The sequence below is a fragment of the Centruroides vittatus genome, unplaced genomic scaffold, assembly GCF_030686945.1.
Source record: "Centruroides vittatus isolate TY-2023 unplaced genomic scaffold, ASM3068694v2 scaffold_861, whole genome shotgun sequence".
NCBI lineage: Eukaryota > Metazoa > Arthropoda > Arachnida > Scorpiones > Buthidae > Centruroides > Centruroides vittatus.
In genome coordinates, this window is record NW_027122718.1 from 7,986,486 (window position 1) to 8,009,691 (window position 23,206).

Consider the following 23,206-nt stretch of genomic DNA (forward strand, 5'->3'; position numbering starts at 1 on the left):
CATTAGAAATCCCTATGATGTAAAGTGTTGTTTACAAGACCAGTTCAAGCAATTTCTTAAAGATATGAAATTGTAATGCAGAAATCTGGTTTATTACATGAAGCCATCTGACTTCCGTGAGATTAGTTGGAGTGAGATACTAAAGAGATTCTTTGCATTAGAGAAGGAAATCAAAAGATTTTTGGAAATGAAAAACAAAAATATTACAGCTCATTTCACAAATCTTAAAATGTTTTAGATTTGTATATTTAAATAATTTGTTCTTTAATTAACAGCAGAAGATAAAATATCAAACAACAAATATAATAAAAGCTAGACCTTAACAAGTAATATAAAATATCGCATATATAATAAGCATTAGTCTTATTAAAAAGAATACTTTTAAAAATTGCTTACTTAAAATTAAATATTTTCGTATTTATTTTATATTATTAAAGTCTATTCTGTCTATTGATATCTATGTCGTAAAATGCTTATTTTTCTGCTGTTATTTACATTTGCATGTTTAAATTGTTCTTTATTTTTAATATTTTAAATTTATATTCTTCTATTTAGAAGATTAACTGGAATATCCTAGCTAATTAAAGATGAAAATATTTTTTTGAATATAATTTCCCTTAATATTTTTATTATAAAATTTTCATTGTTTACTGGATTAAGTTTTTTAAATTTTTAATAATCAAAATGTATAGGTCTACAAAAATAAAATGTTATTCATAGTTTTATATATATATATATAAAAGCATTTCATAAACAAATACTAGTTCTTATTTCAACATTTTTGAATGCAATTGGCCTTGACTCTAGCCTTGCTACAGTTCATTAGAAGAAATGTAATTATAACTAAAACTAAAGTAGAATAATGCCTTGTTTTTTTTAAGGACAATTAAAAATTTAATTTATTATTATTAAAAACCTATTACTTTCTTAGATTTTAAATTTCTGCATTATAAAACATAGCAAATAAACATTCTGAAACTAACAGATTCTCTTATTAACAAAAATTTACTTTATATCTCATTAAATTATACAGGTTATATAGATTGATACTGACATATTTTAAATAGCCAAAATTCAGTGTATAAATAGAAACATTTAACAAATTACATTAGAAAAAGCAACTGTAAGTTTTCCCTAGAATTAACTGAAGTTCATGGAGTAAATAGTTGTGATGCTAGAGTTGCAATTGTCAAAATGGCATCAACCAAGAAGAAAGTGCAAATTGTTATCTTTCAGCTGGATAGTGCTCCTCCACACAAGTTGTTAAATGAGGAATAAGCCTACCTGGACAGATTCCTGACCATTGAATAAGATGATGTGATGGTCCCTTTCTTTGGCCTCCCCAATCTCTTGACATTATGCATCTAGACTTCTTCCCCAGGAGATATGTGAAGGACAGGTTTTTGCTAGCACCAAAAAATGACCTCAATGAACTGTGTATACACAAACAAAATATGTTGCTTCTGTTACACCAGAATGTATAGCAGAAAATTTACTATTGTTTAGATATTCTCCATGCATGTGGAAATTTTATACAGCGGAACCTCGCTTAATGAGCATAATTCGTTCCAGTACCTTACTCGTAATGTGAAATACTCGTTATGCAAAACAATTTTTCCCATAAAAATTAATGTAAAATACAATAATGTGTTCCACACCAAAAAAATTCTCAAATATTTTATGTATAACATTTATTCAAAGACAATTTACTGTTAAGGAGCGCAAATTATCTTCACTTTTTCTTCTAGCGCCGAATAAACCAACCTGGAATGCAAATTCGATTTACAGAAAACAAAAAAAAAATCGAAATAATTAGTTTATTGTTTATGATATAGTACATACTTAATTCTTTTTTACTAGAAAGCTGTCTAAAGACATTTGTTTTTGCCGACGCTTCAAAACTTGGTGAAAATGAGACACAACATTATCATTAAATAAATTTGTAGCACACTTAGCCACTGCCTTATTCGGGTGATGATTCTCAATGAACGATGCAACAGTTTCCCATGCTTTCAGCATTTCTCTTATTTTGCCAGGAGATTGTTGCTTTGCAGTCACTTCTTCCTCTGACAAACTCTCCTCCACGACTTCTTGCTGTGAAACACAATGCAATTCCTTAAGCTCTTCAGTAGTCAGCTCTTGACTGTGCTCTTCCACAAGCTCATCAATATCATTGTTATCCACTTCCAGTCTCATGATCTTGGCCAAAAACACAATCTTGTTGACTACAGGGTCCACAAGCACTGTCTCAAACTTCTCAAAGTCACATTGGACAACGCTCTCTGGCCAAAGCTTCTTCCAGGCAGAAGTGAGGGTTCTCTTGGTAACACCTTCCCATGCCTTTTTGATCATCTTGAGGCAAGCAACGATGTGGAAGTGATATTTCCAAAATTCTCTGAGAGTGAGATTGGTCCCTTCAATCACCTCAAAACAATACTTGAAAAGTGCTTTAGTGTATAGCTTCTTAAAGTTAGAAATAACCTGCTGGTCCACAGGCTGGAGTAACGGAGTAGTGTTGGGAGGCAGAAACTGGATCTTGATAAATTTAAATTCTTCAAGGAGGTCATCTTGTAGGCCTGGAGATAATCCTGATACCCCTCCTGCCTACAATCTTATTCCTAAGTCAAGACTTAAATACCTTATCTGGGACAATGCCTTGGAGACCTGGCAACTGGATTGGGACAAGATCCCAGAACAACACATAACAAGACGTTTTATCCCAAAGGTCAAGGAACGTATTCAAAGCAAATGGATTCAACCCACACATGATTTAGTCCAATTTTTGACTGAACACGGGCGCTTTCGTGCTTACCTGAAAAGGTTTCACCATTCTAATTCTGACTGCTGTCAGCTCTGTGGGGTGCGGGACGGTGTCATGCACTATTTATACAACTGTCCTATGCTGGATGACATTAGGCATCAGTGCATGCAGCATGCCAATATAAGCAATCTAGACTGGCCAGTAAAGCCTGATTTTTTTCTACAAAACAACAGCAACTTTAACTTGTTAAAGAAATTTGTTGCACTCTACTCCATTAGATGTGGGATCCGTTGACCTGCTCTCTTGTGATCCGATTCACTCTAGCCTTGATGCCAATGTTTTTACATGCCTTGCTCTGCTATTACAGCATTTAGACTTTGATGTACAGTAATTTTATTTTAGTTATAGTGCACTTTTATTTTTTTTAATCATTTATTTAATTTTTATTCTTTTTTATTTTAATTCATTTATGTTATTTATTTTATTTTATTTTATTTCCCTTTTCTCTGCCATTTTATTGTATCCCTTGTATGACTAACGGCATGTATCTACTATGTACTTTTTGTATTTCTGCCTGGCTGTGCTCAGCGGTGCCAGAGAATAAAGATTATTTGACTGACTGTAGGCCTGGAGAATGGGCAGGAGCGTTGTCTATAACAAGCAAGACATGGAGTGGCAGATTCATCTCAAGCAAATATTTTTTTACAGAAGGACCAAACACTTCATTCATCCAATCAGTAAAAAGGTCACGTGTCACCCAAGCCTTGTTGTTGGACCTCCACATCACATTTAGCCTGCTCTTCTGGACTTTACACTTCTTGAAGGCTCATGGAGTTTCCGAATGGTAAACAAGCAGCAGTTTAATTTTCAAATCGCCACTTGCATTAGCGCAAAATAGCAGCGTAAGACGGTCTTTAATTGGCTTGTGGCCAGGCAATGCGTTTTCTTCTGCTCTTATATAGGTTTGCTTCGGCATCTTTTTCCAGAAGAGACCTGTTTCGTCGCAATTAAAAACCAGTTGCGGCAGGTAACCCTCAGAATCTACGAGCTTCTTGAAGTCGCCAATGAAGTTCTCTGCTGCCTTACAACATTATGAATGCCAGTTCTTCTCTTAAACTTCTCGAACCACCCATGGCTTCCCTTAAATATTTCTTCTTCGGCCACTGATGATCCTGGCATCTTAACAAAGTCAGCAAAAACATTTTGCCTTCTCACAAATGATGTTCTCGTTAATAGTGTCGCCTTGCAATTGCTTTTTGTTTATCCACATGAGAAGTAACCTTTCAACATTGTCAAGAATACGTAACCGTTGCCTAGATATTCTTGTCACACCCTTTAAAGCATCTATCTTCTTAATCTTGTCCTTGTTCTTGAGGATAGTGCAAATCGTTGATGTAGATCGATTGTATGTGCGTGCTAGATCAGCCACGCTCACACCTTCTTCTCGCTTTTCAATAATTTTACGTTTCATTTCTATGGTTATTTTTACTCTCTGATGGATCTCTTCTTGCAGCTTTTTCTTTGGGGACATCTTTGCAATAATAATTAAAACGATGCACAAAAAATCCCAAATAATATGTCTGATAAACAGGCATTTCCCGCTTCCATGTCAACCGTATATAGTCGTCGACAGCCATCCGCTGACCAATCAGCGACTATACTAGCCATAGCCGTATTCTAGGTCCACCACATCACATGATATGTCAGCCAACAGTTTCTTCCTTGAGAGACATGCGCTACCAATTCAAATTTGACTGATTCATTACCAGTTCAAATCGACCAATCCTGTTCATTACATGATATCACCATCCGTACGTTTCTATATTCAAGGGTTGACTTAACAGTGAGAAAACGGCATTTCTGAATGGACGGTTACGTTTCCATTGAGACTAGTGACGTCACCGCTGTTTCACCATTGAGTATTCAACAAACTAACATATTAATTTCTAATATTTAATTATGGCCTTCGCATAGCGCAAGAATTTGGCATATCGTTTAGTGTTTATTATATACTGCAAAAGGCTATGGTTGTTGATATTTATATGTAATATGTCTGAACGCAAGTTTGGAAAAATGTGTTATCACAAGCAACATTAAGATGCTAGCAGAACGAGTGCTAAACACAGACTGATGGTAAATGCGCACGATTCGGGACTTCCCCTCTCCTCATCACTCGTTAAGCAAGGTAAATTTTTTACAATTTTTTTGCTCGTTATGCGAAATACTCGTTGTGCGAGGTGCTCGTTAAGCGAGGTTCCACTGTAATTTTATATAAAAAGGAGTGAAGGTAGAACTGTATTAATTTTGCAATAAAACGGGTAATTTGTCTTCAAATTTCATACCTTACTTTTAATGTAGTTCTTATCCTTACCTAATTTTACTTATAACCTCTCAGTGTGTCAATCTCAATCTGAACATATGTAGAAACAACAAAAAAATCCAGCAACAATTTGCATAACTTTCCTGGCTGTTAACAGATTTTATTTTAAAAAATAACTTTTATATTATTAATTATTATAAAATTGCTAAAAGCGTAATTTTGAGAGTAAAATGAGTTTTATATTAAAAAAAATGTATATACTAATAATGAGAAAATTCTTCATTAAGTTCAACTCCTCAAGATATGACACGTGATCACCTACTGTCTCCCCATCCCCCTTGACCTTTAATCACCAAAATTTAATAGCATCAATGTCCCTTATACACAAGCTCTACCATGCCAAATTCTCTCTCTTAATCTTTACTTTATCATGAGATATTAAATAAAATACAGTTTTTCATAGAAAAACTCCTGCAGTGTCAGAATTTGTTTCTAGTGCAGGTTAACTATACAGGGTGGGCCAGCGAAAACGAAATGGCAGAGTGTTCATGTTCGTCCAAGCAAATCGCTCGAACAGGTCGATTTTATTCTCGAGGGGACATCTTTTGCAGTAAAGTTTTTGCGATTCTGAATACAACAGACAACAAAAAATTTTAAAAACTCATTTATTTTGTATTAACTAAACAAACATTTATTTCGAAAAAAATGTTTGTTTAGTTAATACTCAGATTCGCAAAAACTTTATTGCATAAGATGTCCCCTCGAGAGTAAAATCGACCTGTCCGAGCGATTTGCTTGGACGAACACGAACACTCTGCCGTTTCGTTTTCGCTGGCCCACCCTGTATTAGTCAGACCATGGCCACCTTCTTTATGAGGAAGAATTAGTCTTTCTATGGATGATTTTCAGTATATTGCTTATGCGTAGTAAGTGTTCTTGTTTCTTTGGAAATGCTCGAGATCTGTGCCTGTCCAATGTATAACTCCAAAAGAATGAGTACAGAGACAACATATGTATTAATAACTTTAATAGTATATTTTGCATTTAGGTGGGTTTTTAGTACTGCATGTAATCTGTTCTGGCATATAAGTATTAACCTTTGTTTTATCTGTGTATGTTCTGCAAGTTTGGCCTATTGTAATCCTAAATATTTGTAAAACTCACCCTCTTCCATGGACTCAATCTCTCTACTTCTGAAATTTCTCTACATATTGAAAAAGGAGTTCAAAGAAAAGTCTTTTCTTCAGAACTCTATTTTCAATTCATAGTGTTTTGCATTTGTCTAGACCAAACTCCATTTGTATATCATTTGTACATGTGTAGTTTGTAAGAGTTGATTCTGTGTGGATGCATAAAGTTTGATATCGTCCATGTACAGTACACGAGGTGTGATAATGTGAACAGTGTTGTTTTGTTGGGTCTGATATTATGACCACATTGTGTTTTGTTCAGTGTGCTAAATAAAGGGTTAAGTGCAAGGCAGAACCAAAGAGGACTCAAGGAATCTCCTTGAAAAATTCTTCATTCATGTATATTTGATTTGTTTTTATGTGAATGTTATGGAGCTTAAGATGTAATGTTGTTCTCCAATGGAGGATGATAGAACCAAGGAAATTAATGAGTTGAGGATGGATTTTATAGATACAGTGTGTGCAGCAGCCAAGTGTGTGGGACACTGTCGAATGCTTTTCTGTAATCAATGTATGCCACGTGTATGTTTCTGTGTTGCTTATGAATTGGCCATAGGATAACAGAATCAATGAGTAGTTGTTCTTTGCAACCTTTGTGATTTCTACAGCAGCCTTTTTGTTGTTTTGTAAGAATGTTGTGTTCATCAAATGATTGTATATTTTGTTTGCAATGCAAGAGGCAAGAATCTTGTAAACTGTTGGAAGACATGTAATTGATCTGTATTGTGCAGGGTCTTTGGTGTTGGTGTTTTTTTAGTTTCATGTAGATGATGCCCTGCATGAGAAGAATTGGCATGAATTGTGGATTGTTGATGATATGAGTCAAATGTTTAGCTAGTTCCTGGTGCAGGGATATGAACATTTTGTACCAGAAATTGTGAATGTTGTCTACACCATATTGTCCAGTTGTGTGATTTCGGCATTGTGCAATGGATGTCTTGTGTATTTTTTTTCAACATAATGCATACTAGGTGTGTCCTGCATGTCTTTTCTCCTCTCTTCAATCCAGTCTGCTTTAGCATTCTGCATGACAGTAATTGACAAAAGAGAAGATCAATAATTTGTGAGTTGTTCTTCAGTTGGCATGCCATTGTTGATAATCAGTAGTGGATTTGGTATTAATTTGCATGTAGAAGAGTTTTTCATTGTTTGTGAATAATTTATTTTGTTGTTTCTATACAGAGCAAATTTTATATTGTTTGAGTCACCAAACTTTGGCTACAAGTTTTTGCTTCAGTGTGTCAATGTATTCTGCAAAGTGGACATTGTGTTGTTTGTGCTTTGTGTGTTTTAATTTTCTTGAAAAGTTTTTTTAGTTATTTCATTAGTTTAGGTGTTGTTTTGTTATTAGCATATTGTGTCAGCCTGCCTAGCTGCTGTCTAATATTGTTTATTTGTGTTCCTATTTTTCTTTACCAGGCAGGCTTCTGAGTTGTTTTTCATTTGTGCGTTGTCTGCAAATGCAGTTTTATTCCATGATAGGTCACTACTGTAAGACTGCACCTGTATAAACTAGTATGTGAATGTCTGAGAGTGTAGAAATAGAATGAGTGCAATTTGATAATATGTAAGTATTCACATAGTGTAGAGTTTTCCCTACTAGTTTAGAAGTGCTGGTTTTGGGAATGTGTGACCATTGTGCAGGTTCAGTGCATGTAAATTTAGTAAGTGCTTCCTGGAAAAGAACAGAGAGAGTGAGAGTATGAATTAAACCTGAATCTATTTCAGCTAATGAAATGTTGATGCTGTCACTGTCAGTGAAAATAGGACAGTGTTGTCTATGCATGTATCTTGATGATCCTGAAGGATTATGTTGAGGTTGATGTTGAGAGTATTTGTTTATTGGTGTAATTGTTCCGTAATCTGTTGTTCGATATATTCTAGTGTTGTTTGTGGAATAAGATTGTTATGTATAATTGTTCTATTTTGATCAACAACCCTTTGTACAGTGACAGTGAGATGAGGATATTGTTGTGAGAACAACTGATGATCACATATAAACAGTAGTTACATGTCTGTTTAGAGTTTTGTGATAGTGTAGTAAGTACAGATAATAAATTCATTCATTTCTGATGTAACATAATTTAGAGAATTATCTTCCTGGTTTAATATTTTTTGCATGATACACCTATATCAAGTAAATGACTAATGCATGCACTATCATCATTATGATGTTTAGTCATCATTTTCTTTCTAAATTTATTGCTACTTCATTCTTATATTACCACACTCATCATTTCCATTTTTCTGTTATTATTCACTATAATTCAACAAATAAAACTTAATTATCCAGCATTGTAATTATCTGTCAAAAACAACATAGAAACAATTGGCATAGCAGAGCTATTGATGTTATAATACAATGTAAAGCTTAACAAATTTGTATATATTTATATTTGTTATTATAAAGCAGACATGAAAACTGACTATAACAAAGTAAAGTGTTGTGGGTCAGCATGATAGATTAAAAAACATCTGTATACTGTGTATTTCCAAAATATAAAATGACACATTTATTGTAATTTCAGATGGATAAACCATGTGGCATGTGCCCTGAGAAAATGGAAAGAACAAAAATAAAACCTTCATATAAGCAACCCTAACACATATCCCACACTAACAGCAATTATTTTAAATTAATTACTAAATAATTTGTCTCTAGAGGGAGGCATTAGGTGCCATCTCAAGAGCTGGTGCCTAACACCTCCCTCTACTAATAGCAAGTTAAGTTCTAATACAACAAATTTTAAAAACACTACGTTCATATTACATAACATATCTGTCATGAGGAATATTGGATTACAAAGTGTTTTTTTTTTTTTTAAAGAAAAATTGATTACAAATATTACTTTCTGTATAATTCTTTCATTCTTCATTTTTCTAATTTAAAATTAATATTTTTTAATTAAAAAAATTTTCAAACTTATATGATTAATTACATGATAATATCAATATATTATATTATTACTAGCTGAAGCTTTTTCAATCATAAGTAATTATTGTATAAATGTTTAATTCTTTTTGACATCTTGTATTTTGTATTAGACTTAAGGTTAATCTGTATCTTAATTGGAAGTATTTATTACAAATTAAATTTTAATCCATCAGAATAGGTCAGAGTTGTAAAAACAGTGGGAAATAGGGTAAAACAAAGTGATGGCACCCAGATAGTATTAATAATTAAACACTATAAACATCCATTCTTAAAGTAAGAAAAATATTACAAATGGCTCAGATCTATAAATCAAAGACAAACTGTATCTGTTCTTCATCTCTTTTTAGATCTAAAAAAGAAAACAAAGAACAGCTATTCATAGCAACAATATGAGGTGATTGATTCAGCAAATAAGTTGAATGTTAAAAATTCATTTTCTTATTTTTTTTAAAAGTTAGTGTCATAAATAAGCTAAAGTTTTTATTATAAGCTCAGTTTTAATTTAAGATCCCAATTATGCCATCATATTTAACCCAAATAATCATATATTTGTATAATTAAGGTTTTTTCATAGGCCTACTTTGTACTTGCCATTTTTAGGGGAGCCAATCACTGCATTTTGTAAATGGATTTTGGTAATAATTGGCATCCCATGCCAATCACTGTATAATCATATATTAAAAAATATATGATTTATACAGTGTATAGTAATATAATATATTCACTTGTTTATGAGAAGAGGAATTAAAAAGTTCCTGATAAACAAAGGAATAATTTTATCCAATTATTAAAATCTTGGAATTCAAGATCTTTTTTCATGCATTTCATTAAATACTTTGACCCATCTGTTAGCTACAATGATTTTTTTCTTCATTCAATTTCTTCAAGTGTTTGCATATTATTGTCTTTATTAGTGTCCATTGTCAAATTTCATCTGTTTCTGTTCATGTAATACATTCCTTAACTTCATTGAAACTATTCTGTAGGTTATACTTCATGTTATTCTATATCAGTATTATCCATTCAAATTTATGAGATTATCAATGTAGGAATGAACATTTTCTAACATATCACAAGTTCAGAATACAATATATAAATATGTTTAATACACAAACTAGAGAGCTACAATATAGTTTGATTTTCACACCAGATATCAGATAAGAGGAAGTAAAGATACACTGAATGTGGCATTAACAGTTTTTTATTTTCTCTAGCACTTTCAACAAACTTATGTTCATCATCATCAGGTGAACTAAACTTTAAAAATAGAATAATTTTTACACTTAAAATGTTCTAATGTAAGTGAAATGCATTATTCAAATTAAAATTAAAAAACTGTTATGAACATGCTACAAAGTTTGATTACACTAGATGTTGTGACATCTTGCAGCGCACGTTTGGATAGAGATCCATGTTAAAGATGTGATAACAGACGTATATCACTATATAACCACTTATATAGGGCAACCCACACACTGGGCAGGTCAAGTGTTGGAATGTTGCATGGTTCCAAGTTTGTTGTAAGGAGAGAGTCCCATATAAACAGGAGTTTCCAATCACTGCATTATCTGAATAGCATTGTTTGTGCTCATAACAGGTTGTAGTTCTGTTTGAGCATCTTTTTTTGCAAGCTCTGTGGTACACTTTCCTTTCATCATGTCTTCCTTATGTTCTTTTTAAAGTTTTGTTCACCTGATGATGATGAACATAAGTTCATTGAAAGCGATAGAGGAAAACTGTTAACACTGCACTCAGTATATCTTTACTTCCTCTTAGAGAGCTAAGGTTTTTGACTTTCAAAAATGAGACAAATTGAAAATTTTACTAAAATGAAAGGATGGCTGAGTTAGAGTAAGAAACACCGTATTGTCTCATTCTAAACAGTACAGTACATGTAGTCAACCTAGATACATTGTTAATGTATATGCATTTTTGTTTATAAGATAGAGATTATCTTCTAAAAGTAAAGTTGTGTTTTGCTATATCATACATGTGTTCCTACATACTCCTTATTTGCAATCTTCCTGTAATCCTATCATCCTATTCCTGTATCCTATTTCATTCCCATAAAATAGAAAATATCGCAAAACTGACATAATTATATTTTTTGTAATGAAACTGGAATCCAAGCTTGGTATTTTAACAAATAAATTTCACAAATATATATAGAAAACACACTAGACAGGATTCTAAAGTTTCCCGACTATAAAATATCCAAATCTGACATCACAGACTTCTGACTGTCAATGAAAGTTGATAGAAAAATAATTTATTTTTTAAATTATTAAATCAAATATAAGAAAAAAAAATTACATAGTTTTGTTTATTTATTGTTTTAAAAAATTTTTAATTTTAAACAATTTTATAAAGGAATCACAAGAAATAAAAACATTATGATGCTTACATTTCTAATTTAAAAATACAGTAATAGAAACAGGTTTCTGAAAACATACCTACATGTCAAAGGACGAGATGTTTACAAATCCACTATGACCTCATGGAAGCAACATATCAAGTGTCAATTTATGGTATAAAAAACATCACAGTAATACTAGTGTCAAAAATGCATTTGGATCTCACAAAGCAAATTAAAATTTAATATTTGACATAATAATATAGCAACTACCAAATAAAATATAAAGTTACATTTAAATTATATCCATTCAATGTTTTCAGTTATCTATATAATTCATAATTATGTTATTTTTATTTTTATGCACTTTTATTAAAATTTACTATGAATCTTCATATAAGATTAAAATAAATAAATATATTTGCATTGTGAAAAAAATAAATACTTTATTACATTATTCATAATGTCTTGATAATTAGGAAAAAACAAAATAACAACAAAACAGATTTAATTATAAATTTCAGACAGAATACATCAATTTAAACAGGAATGATGAATGTGTAGAATATACTATCAGAATAGAAAAATATGACAGTTATAATACATGAAATAAATAAAAATTTTAATAATAAAAACAAAAGAAAATATCAAACAGTCTGATAAACAAATTAAAAAAATTAAGAACAAAAATAAAAAATGGCAATATAGACAATAAACCAAAGATAAGTGACAATAATAAGATATTAATACATTTTAGCAAAAGGTAACCGTTAAAATCAATGAAACACAGTCAATACGTTTTTTTTAAATCTACGAATACATAAAACCTGTAAAATCCAATTCCAATAATATAATTAAAATTTTTAAAGTATAGATTGAATACATATTATTCGACATTAACTGAGAAACAACTTTGACTAATTATTACATTTATATTAGTAGCTAGGTGAATCTTGGTGATATCTTAAGTATAAGAAACTTACCAAATGTATGCATGTAACATAAAATAATCCACATTTGTAAGACAGTTAACTTTTTCAAAACTAAGTTGAAAATATCAGCTGACAATACTTATAAATTAATTACTGACATTATTGTACTGTACATTAGTACAGTAATGTCAGACTCTTTAGTTACAGTGCATATATTGATTTCTAATTCTTACAACAAAAGTGTCAACTTGTCAGAATGCTGATTAAGCAAGATTCTCAGCAAATTATATTGCAAAACTTTCAGTTAATTAGATGTCGCATTAAAATAAAGAAATAATACTAAATCTACTGATAGAGTTGTTTATATTTGTTTCATTGATGATATAAGGTCAAATAAATTTATGAATGACTAACCTATCATTACTGTTTAAACCTTTCAAATTATAGACCTTGAGAAAAATCTAATTAATAATTTTTTAAACTCAGAGTTATAAAGACTAATTTTATTATATTTTTTTCAAAACAATTAAAAAATAAATCTATATTATATACTGACCACATTTTTTTCTATCAAAATAAACTATTTGAACATAATTATATTTTAGTATTTTCTAAAATATACAACAAATATTTAAGTATTTGCTAAAAATTGCAGTATTTCAAATCTTTATTACTTTTTATTAATCTAGAAGAGTTTACATAGACTCAAAAGTAAACTATTTGCAAACTTTTATATTATTGTTTAAGGTATACCATTGTCATGTTTTTAATTCCATTTTATTTGAACTAGCACTGATGAGGGGTTGCAAATACACTGTGCCAAACCAAAATGCATTTGTAGTCCGTTCGGAAAAATAAAAATAGTTTGCTGACCAGTCTGCTGTGAGATAAGTCTACCAGTCTACAAGGTTTACAGAGATTAATCCACATTGTGAACTTACTTTAAGTTTAAAGACTGGGAAAGTCTAAAAAGTTAAAAAGCCAAGCGTGAAAAGAATATTTGTAATGGCCTTTATTTACACAACTATTCAATGACAAAAAATAGGGAAAAGATAGTAAGTACAGTTGATACTGATAAAGATTTAAGTAAAGATAACATAATTGACAAAATAAGAAAGTTTTGGAAAAATCAAAACTTATTTATTTTCATAGTAAACACGTAAAGATATTCTTTATGACATTAAATCAAACAAGCGTTTTTTACCTAGCATTAATAGCATATACGTACAGTACTATACACGTACAAACAGTAAACGGATATAATTATAATTATTCTACAAAAATATAATAAATATGAAACTTATATTGAAATAAGCAAAAGAATATTTATACTACCTTACAAAATGCTTCTAAAATACTTACCAGCACTTTAATGTACATTTTTAAATAAAAGTGCTAATACTATTAATTAACATTAGTAAAACCACTTGTTTGATTCAATCTTACAATCAATACCTTTTCAAGTTTACAATGAAAAATCAACAAGTTTCGACGTTTTATTTTATTAGCAAATACGTTTTAGAACGTATCAGTAGATTAAAAGATTTACTTTTATGTTTATTTAAGCTGCAAAATCTACTTTAAATTTATGACACTAGCCAAAATAACATATTAATTAAGTGTACAAAGTATGAAAGTAAAGTCAATGATTATTTTACTCGAAAATAAATAATCTGGATAACAAAATAAGATGTTTTCAACAAATATTCTCTTATTAATGTCTTGTAATACATAGAAAATATTCAAATATAACAAATTTTCACATTTTACTCAAATATAATTCTATAAAACTGATTAATTTTTATTCAAAAAATTTCATTAAAAAATATTTTTTTAAAAAAATCAATTTGTTGACTGTTTACAAATTTTTAGTGAGCAAAAAAAAAAAACCAATTGAAATTGACAAGTTTATCTGAAATTGATGATTTTTTTAAATTACACGTGACTAATTTAAAAATTCAATCAATTTCTTCTTAAACATATTTTAACTTAAAAATAAATTGAAAAAATTTTAAAAAAACCACCATTATATTGCCATTATTAAAACAATAAGCTTAATAATATATATATTGACTAGGTGTAAATGAAACATTATTTTCTCAATTATCTGAGAATTAATTTAAAATAATTTATTTTTAAATATTTTATTTTATTAAAGCATTTTAAAGCTTACCTTTCTCCCTTCAAAACCTAAGCCTTGCCTTAGGCATTAACTACAGTAGAAAACTTCTAAACTATTTCTTTGGTTAAATAATATATTATACTTTAAAAATCGATATATATATATCGATACCAGAGCTTAAAATTTCGCTCGGATATTATCTTAAACGTAAAAACAAATTTATTACAAAAACCTTTCAAACGAAAATGCCAACAGTTTACTTCTTTCTGCCTGTTTCCCTCCCGATCGAAAAATGGTACGTTCCGGCGCGTGCAACTTTCCCGATGACGTCATGGTCATTAACCTTTTAAAATAATTATTAACGATGAATATTTAATATAAATTAATTTTATAAATTAAAATTTATATATTTTTATATACTTTAATTTTGTGTTTAATAAAATTTTAATATGATCGGAAAAATTCTTTAATACAATTGACGTCATAGAGGGGGATATTCAAACTGTACACGTGAAGATTATTGTATTTGTGTGAAGATTTCGTTTTCGTTTTAATTTATAAAAATGTCCTCTATCAGAAATATTTTTTATTCCGATAAATATTATGATGATAAATACGAATATAGGTATGTATTTTTAATTGTAATTTTAAATATATGATGTATTAACTGTATTCACGTGTTTTTAAAATGGCTGGAGACAGCAATTTTCAAATATTAATACAAACAGAAGTAGAAATAAATAGTTTATCTGATTATATGCCAACATAATCTGTTTAGGTGTCTTCCTTTTCATTTATATTTCTTTTTTACATAAATCCATGAGAAAATTATTGTAAAATTGGTAAAATTAATCAATAAACTTGCTAATCTAATCATGTACAACACACTACAAAGATGTAAAGACCTGAAGAGTAAGCTGCTATATACTTAAGTTTACCCTTTGCCTTACCTTATCTCTGCTGTGGTTTTCGACCCGCGTTCTACGTAATAGATGTTTTGCAAACTTGCCTCGAGTGTTTTGAAAAAAATGATTTTATTGCAAATTTATTCTAATGTACTACAACATATTACTTTATTTGTAGATAATTCCACGTTTACTATTTTATTCGATACAGTAAAGTTAAATTAGATTATTCGTGAGAGTGGTAAACACGGAATTGCTTAAAGATTTTTTTAATGTACAGGTATACCTCGAGTTACTTCGTTCTCGATTATACATCATTTGTCAAAAAAAAGCATATGGAAAAATAAAAATCAAGTTTAAGTCATTTTATTCGACTTTACATCTGTTCCTATTAATATGCTCTACAGCCCTGTTAAGGTCCCAACCCCCTCACACAGATCTAGAATTGTACCTACAGTAAATGTTAACATAATCATCATAAATCCTAGAGAACGAAACACGAAAACATCTGTGTTTCTGTGTTGTCTTATTTAGCGGTCTTTAAGTGCTCGTTATTGGCGTTTTCCACCGTAGTTTCGACTTATGTCGTAACTACACAAGTAAATTCGACTTACGTTGCCTCTCCTGGAACCAATTACTGACGTAAGGCAAGGTATACCTGTACTGGTGTTAATGTTCCATGTAATGAAAAGTATATAAATGGTGTTCTGTTGCCTCAAAATGGTTGAGAAATTACTTAAAGAATTAGCATCTCAAATTTAGAGTTTGTCTTAATTTTTAACTGTGGATATATATTTATTTTAAAATGGAAATTTCTATGTTTCTGTCCGAAAAATTTTGAGACATTTATAATTAGAATGTGTAAATTTTGATACGAAATTAACTTTATGTAACTGGATTGATAACTATAGCCAAGTACTCCTGATATGCTTGCTCTTGGTTCTACCAAGCCTCATCCAGAGCATGTCATGTCTATTATCAAAAGATTCTTTTTAGGGAAGAAAGACACAGAGTATTATTACCAATGGAAAGCCTTCGTCAGAATCAGTTCTGTGAACAAGCTCAAAATAATGAGTTTTGGTTCAACTTTGCAAAAACACAGAAACCAACAACTTCCCATAAGCCCATTGTAGATAAAGCAAGATCATCTGCACAACAGTTAGAAAATATGTTATTACACAACCTGTCATCAGAAAATTTAAGTTATTATATATTCAGTATCAAAAATTTCACTGAACTGATAGATACTGTATTTTATGGACTATAAGACGCACTTTTTTCTTCAAAAAATTGCCTCCAAAATTCGGGTGCGTCTTATAGGTATTTTTTTAAAAAATTGCTTAAAAATTACGGCGCGTCTTATAGTCCCTAAAATACGGTATCTTAGAACAGGTAAAATTGACAAATAGCACATGTGATAGGGTTAAATTTTGTTTCCTTATGCCCTTCAGTAACAGCTGTGCTGCTGTCCTTTTATGGATCATTTACTACAGAAAACAAAGCTGGATTTAGATGTGTTTTTTGCAACTCGTGAACAAAAACCCATATGGATTGTCCCTTAAGCTATTCAATAGATCAGATAAGTGATACAAGTGCACACTTCTAAGAAATGATATCATTTATTTCAGCAAAAGTCACATAGAAATGAACATCTATTACAAACCCAGCTATTTACCATTATTTATGATAAAAACATGACAGATACTTTAAAAGAACTAAAGCATTTAGAGGTCATAGCTGAAAGGCATGAGTATAGAAAAATGTGAAAGAAAGTAAAAATGTGATCTCTGCGTGCTGGGACATATTTTGTATTAGATGGCACCATGTACTGTTGACACACTTTATATTTTTTTGGTCATAGGTCGCACTTTTTTGTCCACTACATGTATGGCATGTTGTCTTCTTGCATTTAGCTTTTCTTTGTGTTACCTGTAGCCGTATATTTCAGTGTACAGAATTTAAAATGTCTATACATGGAAGATTCATTCATCCAAACAAAAACATCTGAGATGTAAAACATTTTGCCAAGTAAAAACTTGTGAAAATTTAGACAACAGTCAAATTTTTTTTTTATGAGTTTTCCTTTGGTTAGAATAAACTTGACACTTGGAAGCGATATGTAGAAAAGAATAATACAGGTAAAATCTTGTGGATACCACTTTCAGGCATCAAACTTATCTTTACCAAAGGAAAATGCCTAAAAATAATTTTTCTAACTATTGTCTAAATTGTCATGAGCTGGCAAAATTTTTTACATCTCAGATGTTTTTGTTTGGATATTAATTGCTTTTTGTTTGATAATTGTATTATTATGTGAATACATAAGACGATGACACAATTTGGTCAGCACTCGGCAACCGCCAACCAAATGCTTTCAATATTCATTTCGGTTGATGCTGACTGACACTTTTGATACGCTGTTTAGAAAAATCCTTATAAAAAGTTTTAATTGGCATATATTTTAGCCTTTGTTATTCTGAGTAACATTTTGAATAAAATTAATTTGTTTCGGTGCAATTTTATCTTTATGAGCATAAAATTAAGCTGTAAAACTGAATTAGCTCTATGGGAAACCCCATGAACTCTGACTTATCTTATCGACCCAGAAATTTCGCAACATTTCACTGACAATGAGAAAGGTTTAAGTTTAAAATCTGAGCTTTCTAGACCCAGTAGTTTTTTTTGTAAGAACATCTGCAATGTCAGATGAAGAAGAAAATACAGTTTTTTGGTGATCTTTGCACTTTTCAATTGCTTATATTTCAGCAACTGCTTTATAGAAAATCTTGAAATTTTGTTTGGGATGGAGAAATTGAAAATCAGCTACTCTGATTCCTGTATATAGAGTCAGTGACTTTTTTACTTGGCAGGGAGTCACTGCTGTGACTCCTGATTTGCTTAACTTTAATTTCTGACCCAAAGAAAAAAAAACTTGATTTGTGATTTGACTTACACTTACTCCAACCAACACTCCCTGTGTCCAACAACCACTAACAACCAAGGAGGCTCCGAACATGCATCCCTAACCCTAGGCACGCTGTGGCAGACTATAATGACTATAATTTGCATACTTTGTACAGGGAAATAGCTGATGGGTATGCTAGCTTACAAGTGAATTGCTGTGTTATATAAGCTGCTGTGCAACAGAAAAGATAAGGCCAACAAATATAGAGCTCCAGGGATATACAATGTTTCAGTGAGGCACAACAGGTTCCAAACAGATCTGGTGTATGTTGTGTTCACCAAGTTCTCCATATGCAAAAGCTTACAAGAACATTATTACATATAGGTAACAATTTTCTTGTAAGTTTTTGCATATGGAGCACTTGAACAAAAAATACACCACTGCCCTGCCCATTACACCACAGATACAAATGTTCAAGACACTCTTCAAAATACCACACTGATCAAACAATCCTGGCTTAGGAGTTTTAGAAAACTGGCAGGATGGGCAATTACATTAATTTTAAAGATGAGAAAAGCATGTCATAAGCTTTACAATGTTTTTATGAAAAACCAAGCAGTACCAACATGCATTAGTTGATAATACAGGGTGTCCGAGAAAGATCTTTATCATTTTAAACATTAATAACAAAAATACTAATAGGTGAAATGAAATGCAGTTTGCTGCAAGAAATCTAAGAGTTTTTTTTACGGTACCTTCAATGTAGCTGTACGTGAGCTCCGTTAGTAGCACGAACAATGTCGAGTCTGTACTCGATTTCCCTGCAATTGTTTTTTAACATTTGTGGTGTAACAGTGAGGATTGCTAATTGTATCCTGTCAACATTTCCTGTCTCTTTGAAGGCACACTTGGTGGGTCTTTATGGTACACATCCGGCAAAAATTTCTTTGCAGTTATCGGTGATTTTTTTTCGACTAACCACAATACACACTGCGCTTTCTCTTGTGCAGTCACCATTTTCTTTCCTTATCACAACTGGTAATTGATACCAGAAAAAACTCTTAGATTTCTTCATTCTTTTGCAGCAAACTGCATTTCATTTCACCTGTTAGTATTTTTGTTATTAATGTTTAGAATGATAAAGATCTTTCTCAGACACCCTGTATTTTTGTGGTATATTTATATTTAATTAATTCTTATATTTTTATCTGTTTTAATTTAGTACTGTACATGTTAGAGAATGGCTACCTAATTCTTATTCATTCAATTTATATTTTATCTGAAAATTTGAAATTTCTTCTGTGCATTCCAATTTAGAATGTTGTTGACTTGAAGTTGATTTTGTTGCAAGATAAAAAGCTTTTATCAAATTTATATTAAATTATATACTGGGATTATCAAGGTTTTGTTTTGAGTACTTGGTTATAAATTTTAATAGCAGTGAAAAAATACATCATCTGAAATTCCAGCAATTCAGATTTATAGAAAATAATAAAAGTTAACTCACGCCAAAGTTGTATATACTTCTGATAAGTAGCACTGAGTTCAGCGTTAACGTAGAACTCAGTGCTACTTATCAGAAGTAAATTCAGATTTAGTCATAACAAACATTTGTAATTCTGTTCATTTGAAGAAAAAAATCTAATTTATGTAAAGAATAAAAAGTCAGTTGCATTTTAAATCCAAATTTATGGACACATATATGGACAAAAATCAACATCTAAAATAATAATTTATTGGAACTAAGAAAAATTTGAGTTTCTAAGATTTTTTTTTACCAAAGTTTTTATTCTTTTGTTAAATTTACATATTTTTTAGCTATTAAAATTTATTTTTAGGCATGTGATGTTGCCAAAAGAAATAGCCCAGTTAGTACCAAAAACTCATCTCATGTCAGAAGAAGAGTGGAGAAAGTTGGGCGTTCAGCAAAGTCCTGGATGGATCCATTACATGATTCATGGACCAGGTACATAATTTTTGTTATACTTTATAATAGGTTGTTATTAATTTGTATCTACAGTGGTGCCTTGTATTTTGAATTTAAATTCATTTCGGGTGCCGTTTGAATTCCAAATCATTCGAAGTCCGAATCAAATGTTTCATTAGAAATAATGGAAAATCAATTAATCCATAAACAATATCCATTTTAATATACTTAATTAAAACACAAACAATAAATAGAATATATAAATACCATATAATAAAATAAAATTTGCATTTACTGATCGTTTTGGCATTTTAAAAATGGCCATCAGATCCGTCACACAAGTACCACTTTCATGCTTCACAAGTAGTTCCTTTTTAATCTCTATCATTGGTATTACAGCCATCATCTTATCTTAGTTAGACTTCGTTGCTTCCACACACTTTTTGGATGCCGTAATTAATCAATAAAATGCGAACCTGTAGATGATGGCTACATGGACACGTTACAAGCCTGTGTACATGTTTCACACACACAACCCCTGTCAAGAAGCCAAAGTTGAACAAGGCAGTTGTTGCTTAATCAGATGGCCTTTGCAAAAGCACAGAAACTGACAACTTTCTGTAAGATAAACTTTCTGTAAGACAACTTTCTTTCCACTGTAGATAAAGCAAAATCGTCTACACAATGATTAGAAAATGTTACACAACCTGTCATCAGAACATTTAAATTATTATACATTCACTATTAAAAACTCCACCGAACTGATTGGTATGGGTTGAACAGAAAGTTTCTTGCATATTTTTAACAGCTGTCATTACTTAACATAAATGTGTGCTTTAATTATAACAGTTGTGAAAGTTAATACATTATTGCTAATTTGAAATTGTATTCTTTGTTCAGAAGCGCATTGTATACTTCAAGTGTGTTTCTCACTGCTCATGTTTGAAGCATCATTCAAAGTATAAGGTACCACTGTATACTAAAACATTTGATATAATAATTTTGTAATACAATTTTTTTTATAAATTATATTCACTTAAATTATTTTAATTTTTTTTTTTTTTTTAACCATTTCGCTTACTTTAACACATTTGTTGCCTGTTGCTAGTTGATGCAATTCCGCATCACATGATTTAAAATGCTGCAGAATTGCATGTTAATTGGCAACAAAAGTGTTTATTGATTTTTTCACATTTAAAATAAATGCATTTACGATATTTATCTCAAAGAGAGAGGCTAAAATATTTTATTAAGTGTAAAAATTTTATTGCAATTGGATATATTAAATACTGAGGAATGCTAAATTTTATATTCAATTTTTCAGAACCTCATATTTTATTGTTCAGAAGGCCAATTCAAGGAAAACCACCATCTCAAATAGAACAAGTGCAAAAAGATGATGATGATGATGATGATGATGGTTTATAATTTAAACTGTAGACTGTAAATATTGTACAATCTCTAAATTTTCTTGATTCAGTTAGAAATGTGTTTTCACTATTTTTTTAGAGGTTTTTTTTTTGTATATTTTTAATATAATTTTTGACTGGAATTTAGTAATAGTTTGCTACCTAAACTCAGAATGTAATTAATTTTTCTTGAATACATTTATTAATAAAATTCATAATTAAAACTGAATTAGTCTTGTCTTGTGTAAAATACGTGAGTTTTTTATTGTTATCAAATTCTTTGCGTGTGTGTAAAATAGTGTGGAGCTTATTTTCACGATTTGTATATGTAGGAAAAAATTGTGCCAAAAATCTACTCTATTGGTGAATATTTACTGGTAGTTCAATGTCACTGAAGTTTTATAGATTCCAAATAGTAAAGATGAGTATATGACAATCACAAGCTTGAACCAGTTTGTAAAACTAGTTTGTCATCTCAATAAATAAACCATTGAATTAATCACACATTAGTTACATGACATTCTCACAAAATTAATTTCTATCGTAACTCGTGATCATTATTTTGCTGATACCATCAAGTCTTGCCGCAAATGTTTTTCCCTCTTTCTAGTTGAGGCTGACTCGGTGACTCGTACTCTCGAAGGTAGTTTACAATTTGAAGGTGTGGATGTTTACAGGCCAGTTCCACTTAACAAAAAACAAAGAGAAGGAACTACAAGATGTGTGTCTTTGCTGCACTTGTGTACTTGAAGGCCTGGATTTCAGCTCCATTGGCAGCCAGTGCTCCTAACAATGACCTTCATCTTCTGAAATCACTTCTTGAATACTCTGCAATCAACACGACAATATCCAAGGCAGCATCTCTTGAATTTTCTAAACACTTAGTATTTGTCATCAGATTTGGTTGCTTTAGCTTTTTTCAACAACCATGTAAGTTCTGCTACAAAGAGGCTAATAATTACGGTGATGCAAAATGATGACTACACTGAACAGGGTCACACTAAGAAATCAGTGTTGACCTGGACACATTCGTGGGAAAAATCTTGAGGACTTTATTTGCAAAGTCGTGGACTCTGTTTGAATTAATGGAACTTCCAGATACATTTCTCGCTGTAGATCCTGACCTGTGGAAAGACAGAAGGCTGCAGAGTCAGTACATGCCATTAAAGTTGTTAACAACCATGCAGAATCGCACGGTCGCACTCATCCAGGAATTCAGTGGCCTAATGACTCGTGATGAATTACAACTTCAGTATTTGCTGCAAGTTGTTCAACAGCACTGTCAGGCTTATCCAGACAGCAAGAAAGAGAAACTCTCTGCCTCTACCAAAATAAACTGATAAAGTTGCATTGAATGTTGTACTGAAAATTTCAAATTGTGTGAATTGTGACGTTTAAAAACTTTTTGTTGCATTTTTGGTTTGTAATCCATTAAGTTTTTGAATAT

The 23,206-nt window shown here is 30.9% G+C and overlaps 2 protein-coding genes across 2 annotated transcripts in view; one reads left to right on the forward strand and one right to left on the reverse strand.

Moving 5' to 3' along the window:
* The window catches only part of LOC136990101 (SHC-transforming protein 1-like), a 58,628-nt gene extending 43,720 nt beyond the window's left edge, over positions 1-14,908 (reverse strand). Inside the window, exon 1 of the mRNA XM_067288457.1 lies at positions 14,665-14,908. The gene's annotated coding sequence lies outside the window, so the exon portion shown is untranslated. The remainder of the gene's footprint in view (positions 1-14,664) is intronic.
* A 194-nt stretch (positions 14,909-15,102) lies between these two features.
* On the forward strand, positions 15,103-21,837 carry LOC136989988 (cyclin-dependent kinases regulatory subunit-like). The gene is made up of 3 exons (XM_067288298.1): positions 15,103-15,238; positions 20,262-20,389; positions 21,675-21,837. The coding sequence occupies exons 1-3, from the start codon at positions 15,177-15,179 to the stop codon at positions 21,776-21,778; spliced, it is 294 nt and encodes a 97-aa protein (XP_067144399.1). The 5' UTR covers positions 15,103-15,176; the 3' UTR covers positions 21,779-21,837.
* Positions 21,838-23,206: the final 1,369 nt, after the last annotated feature.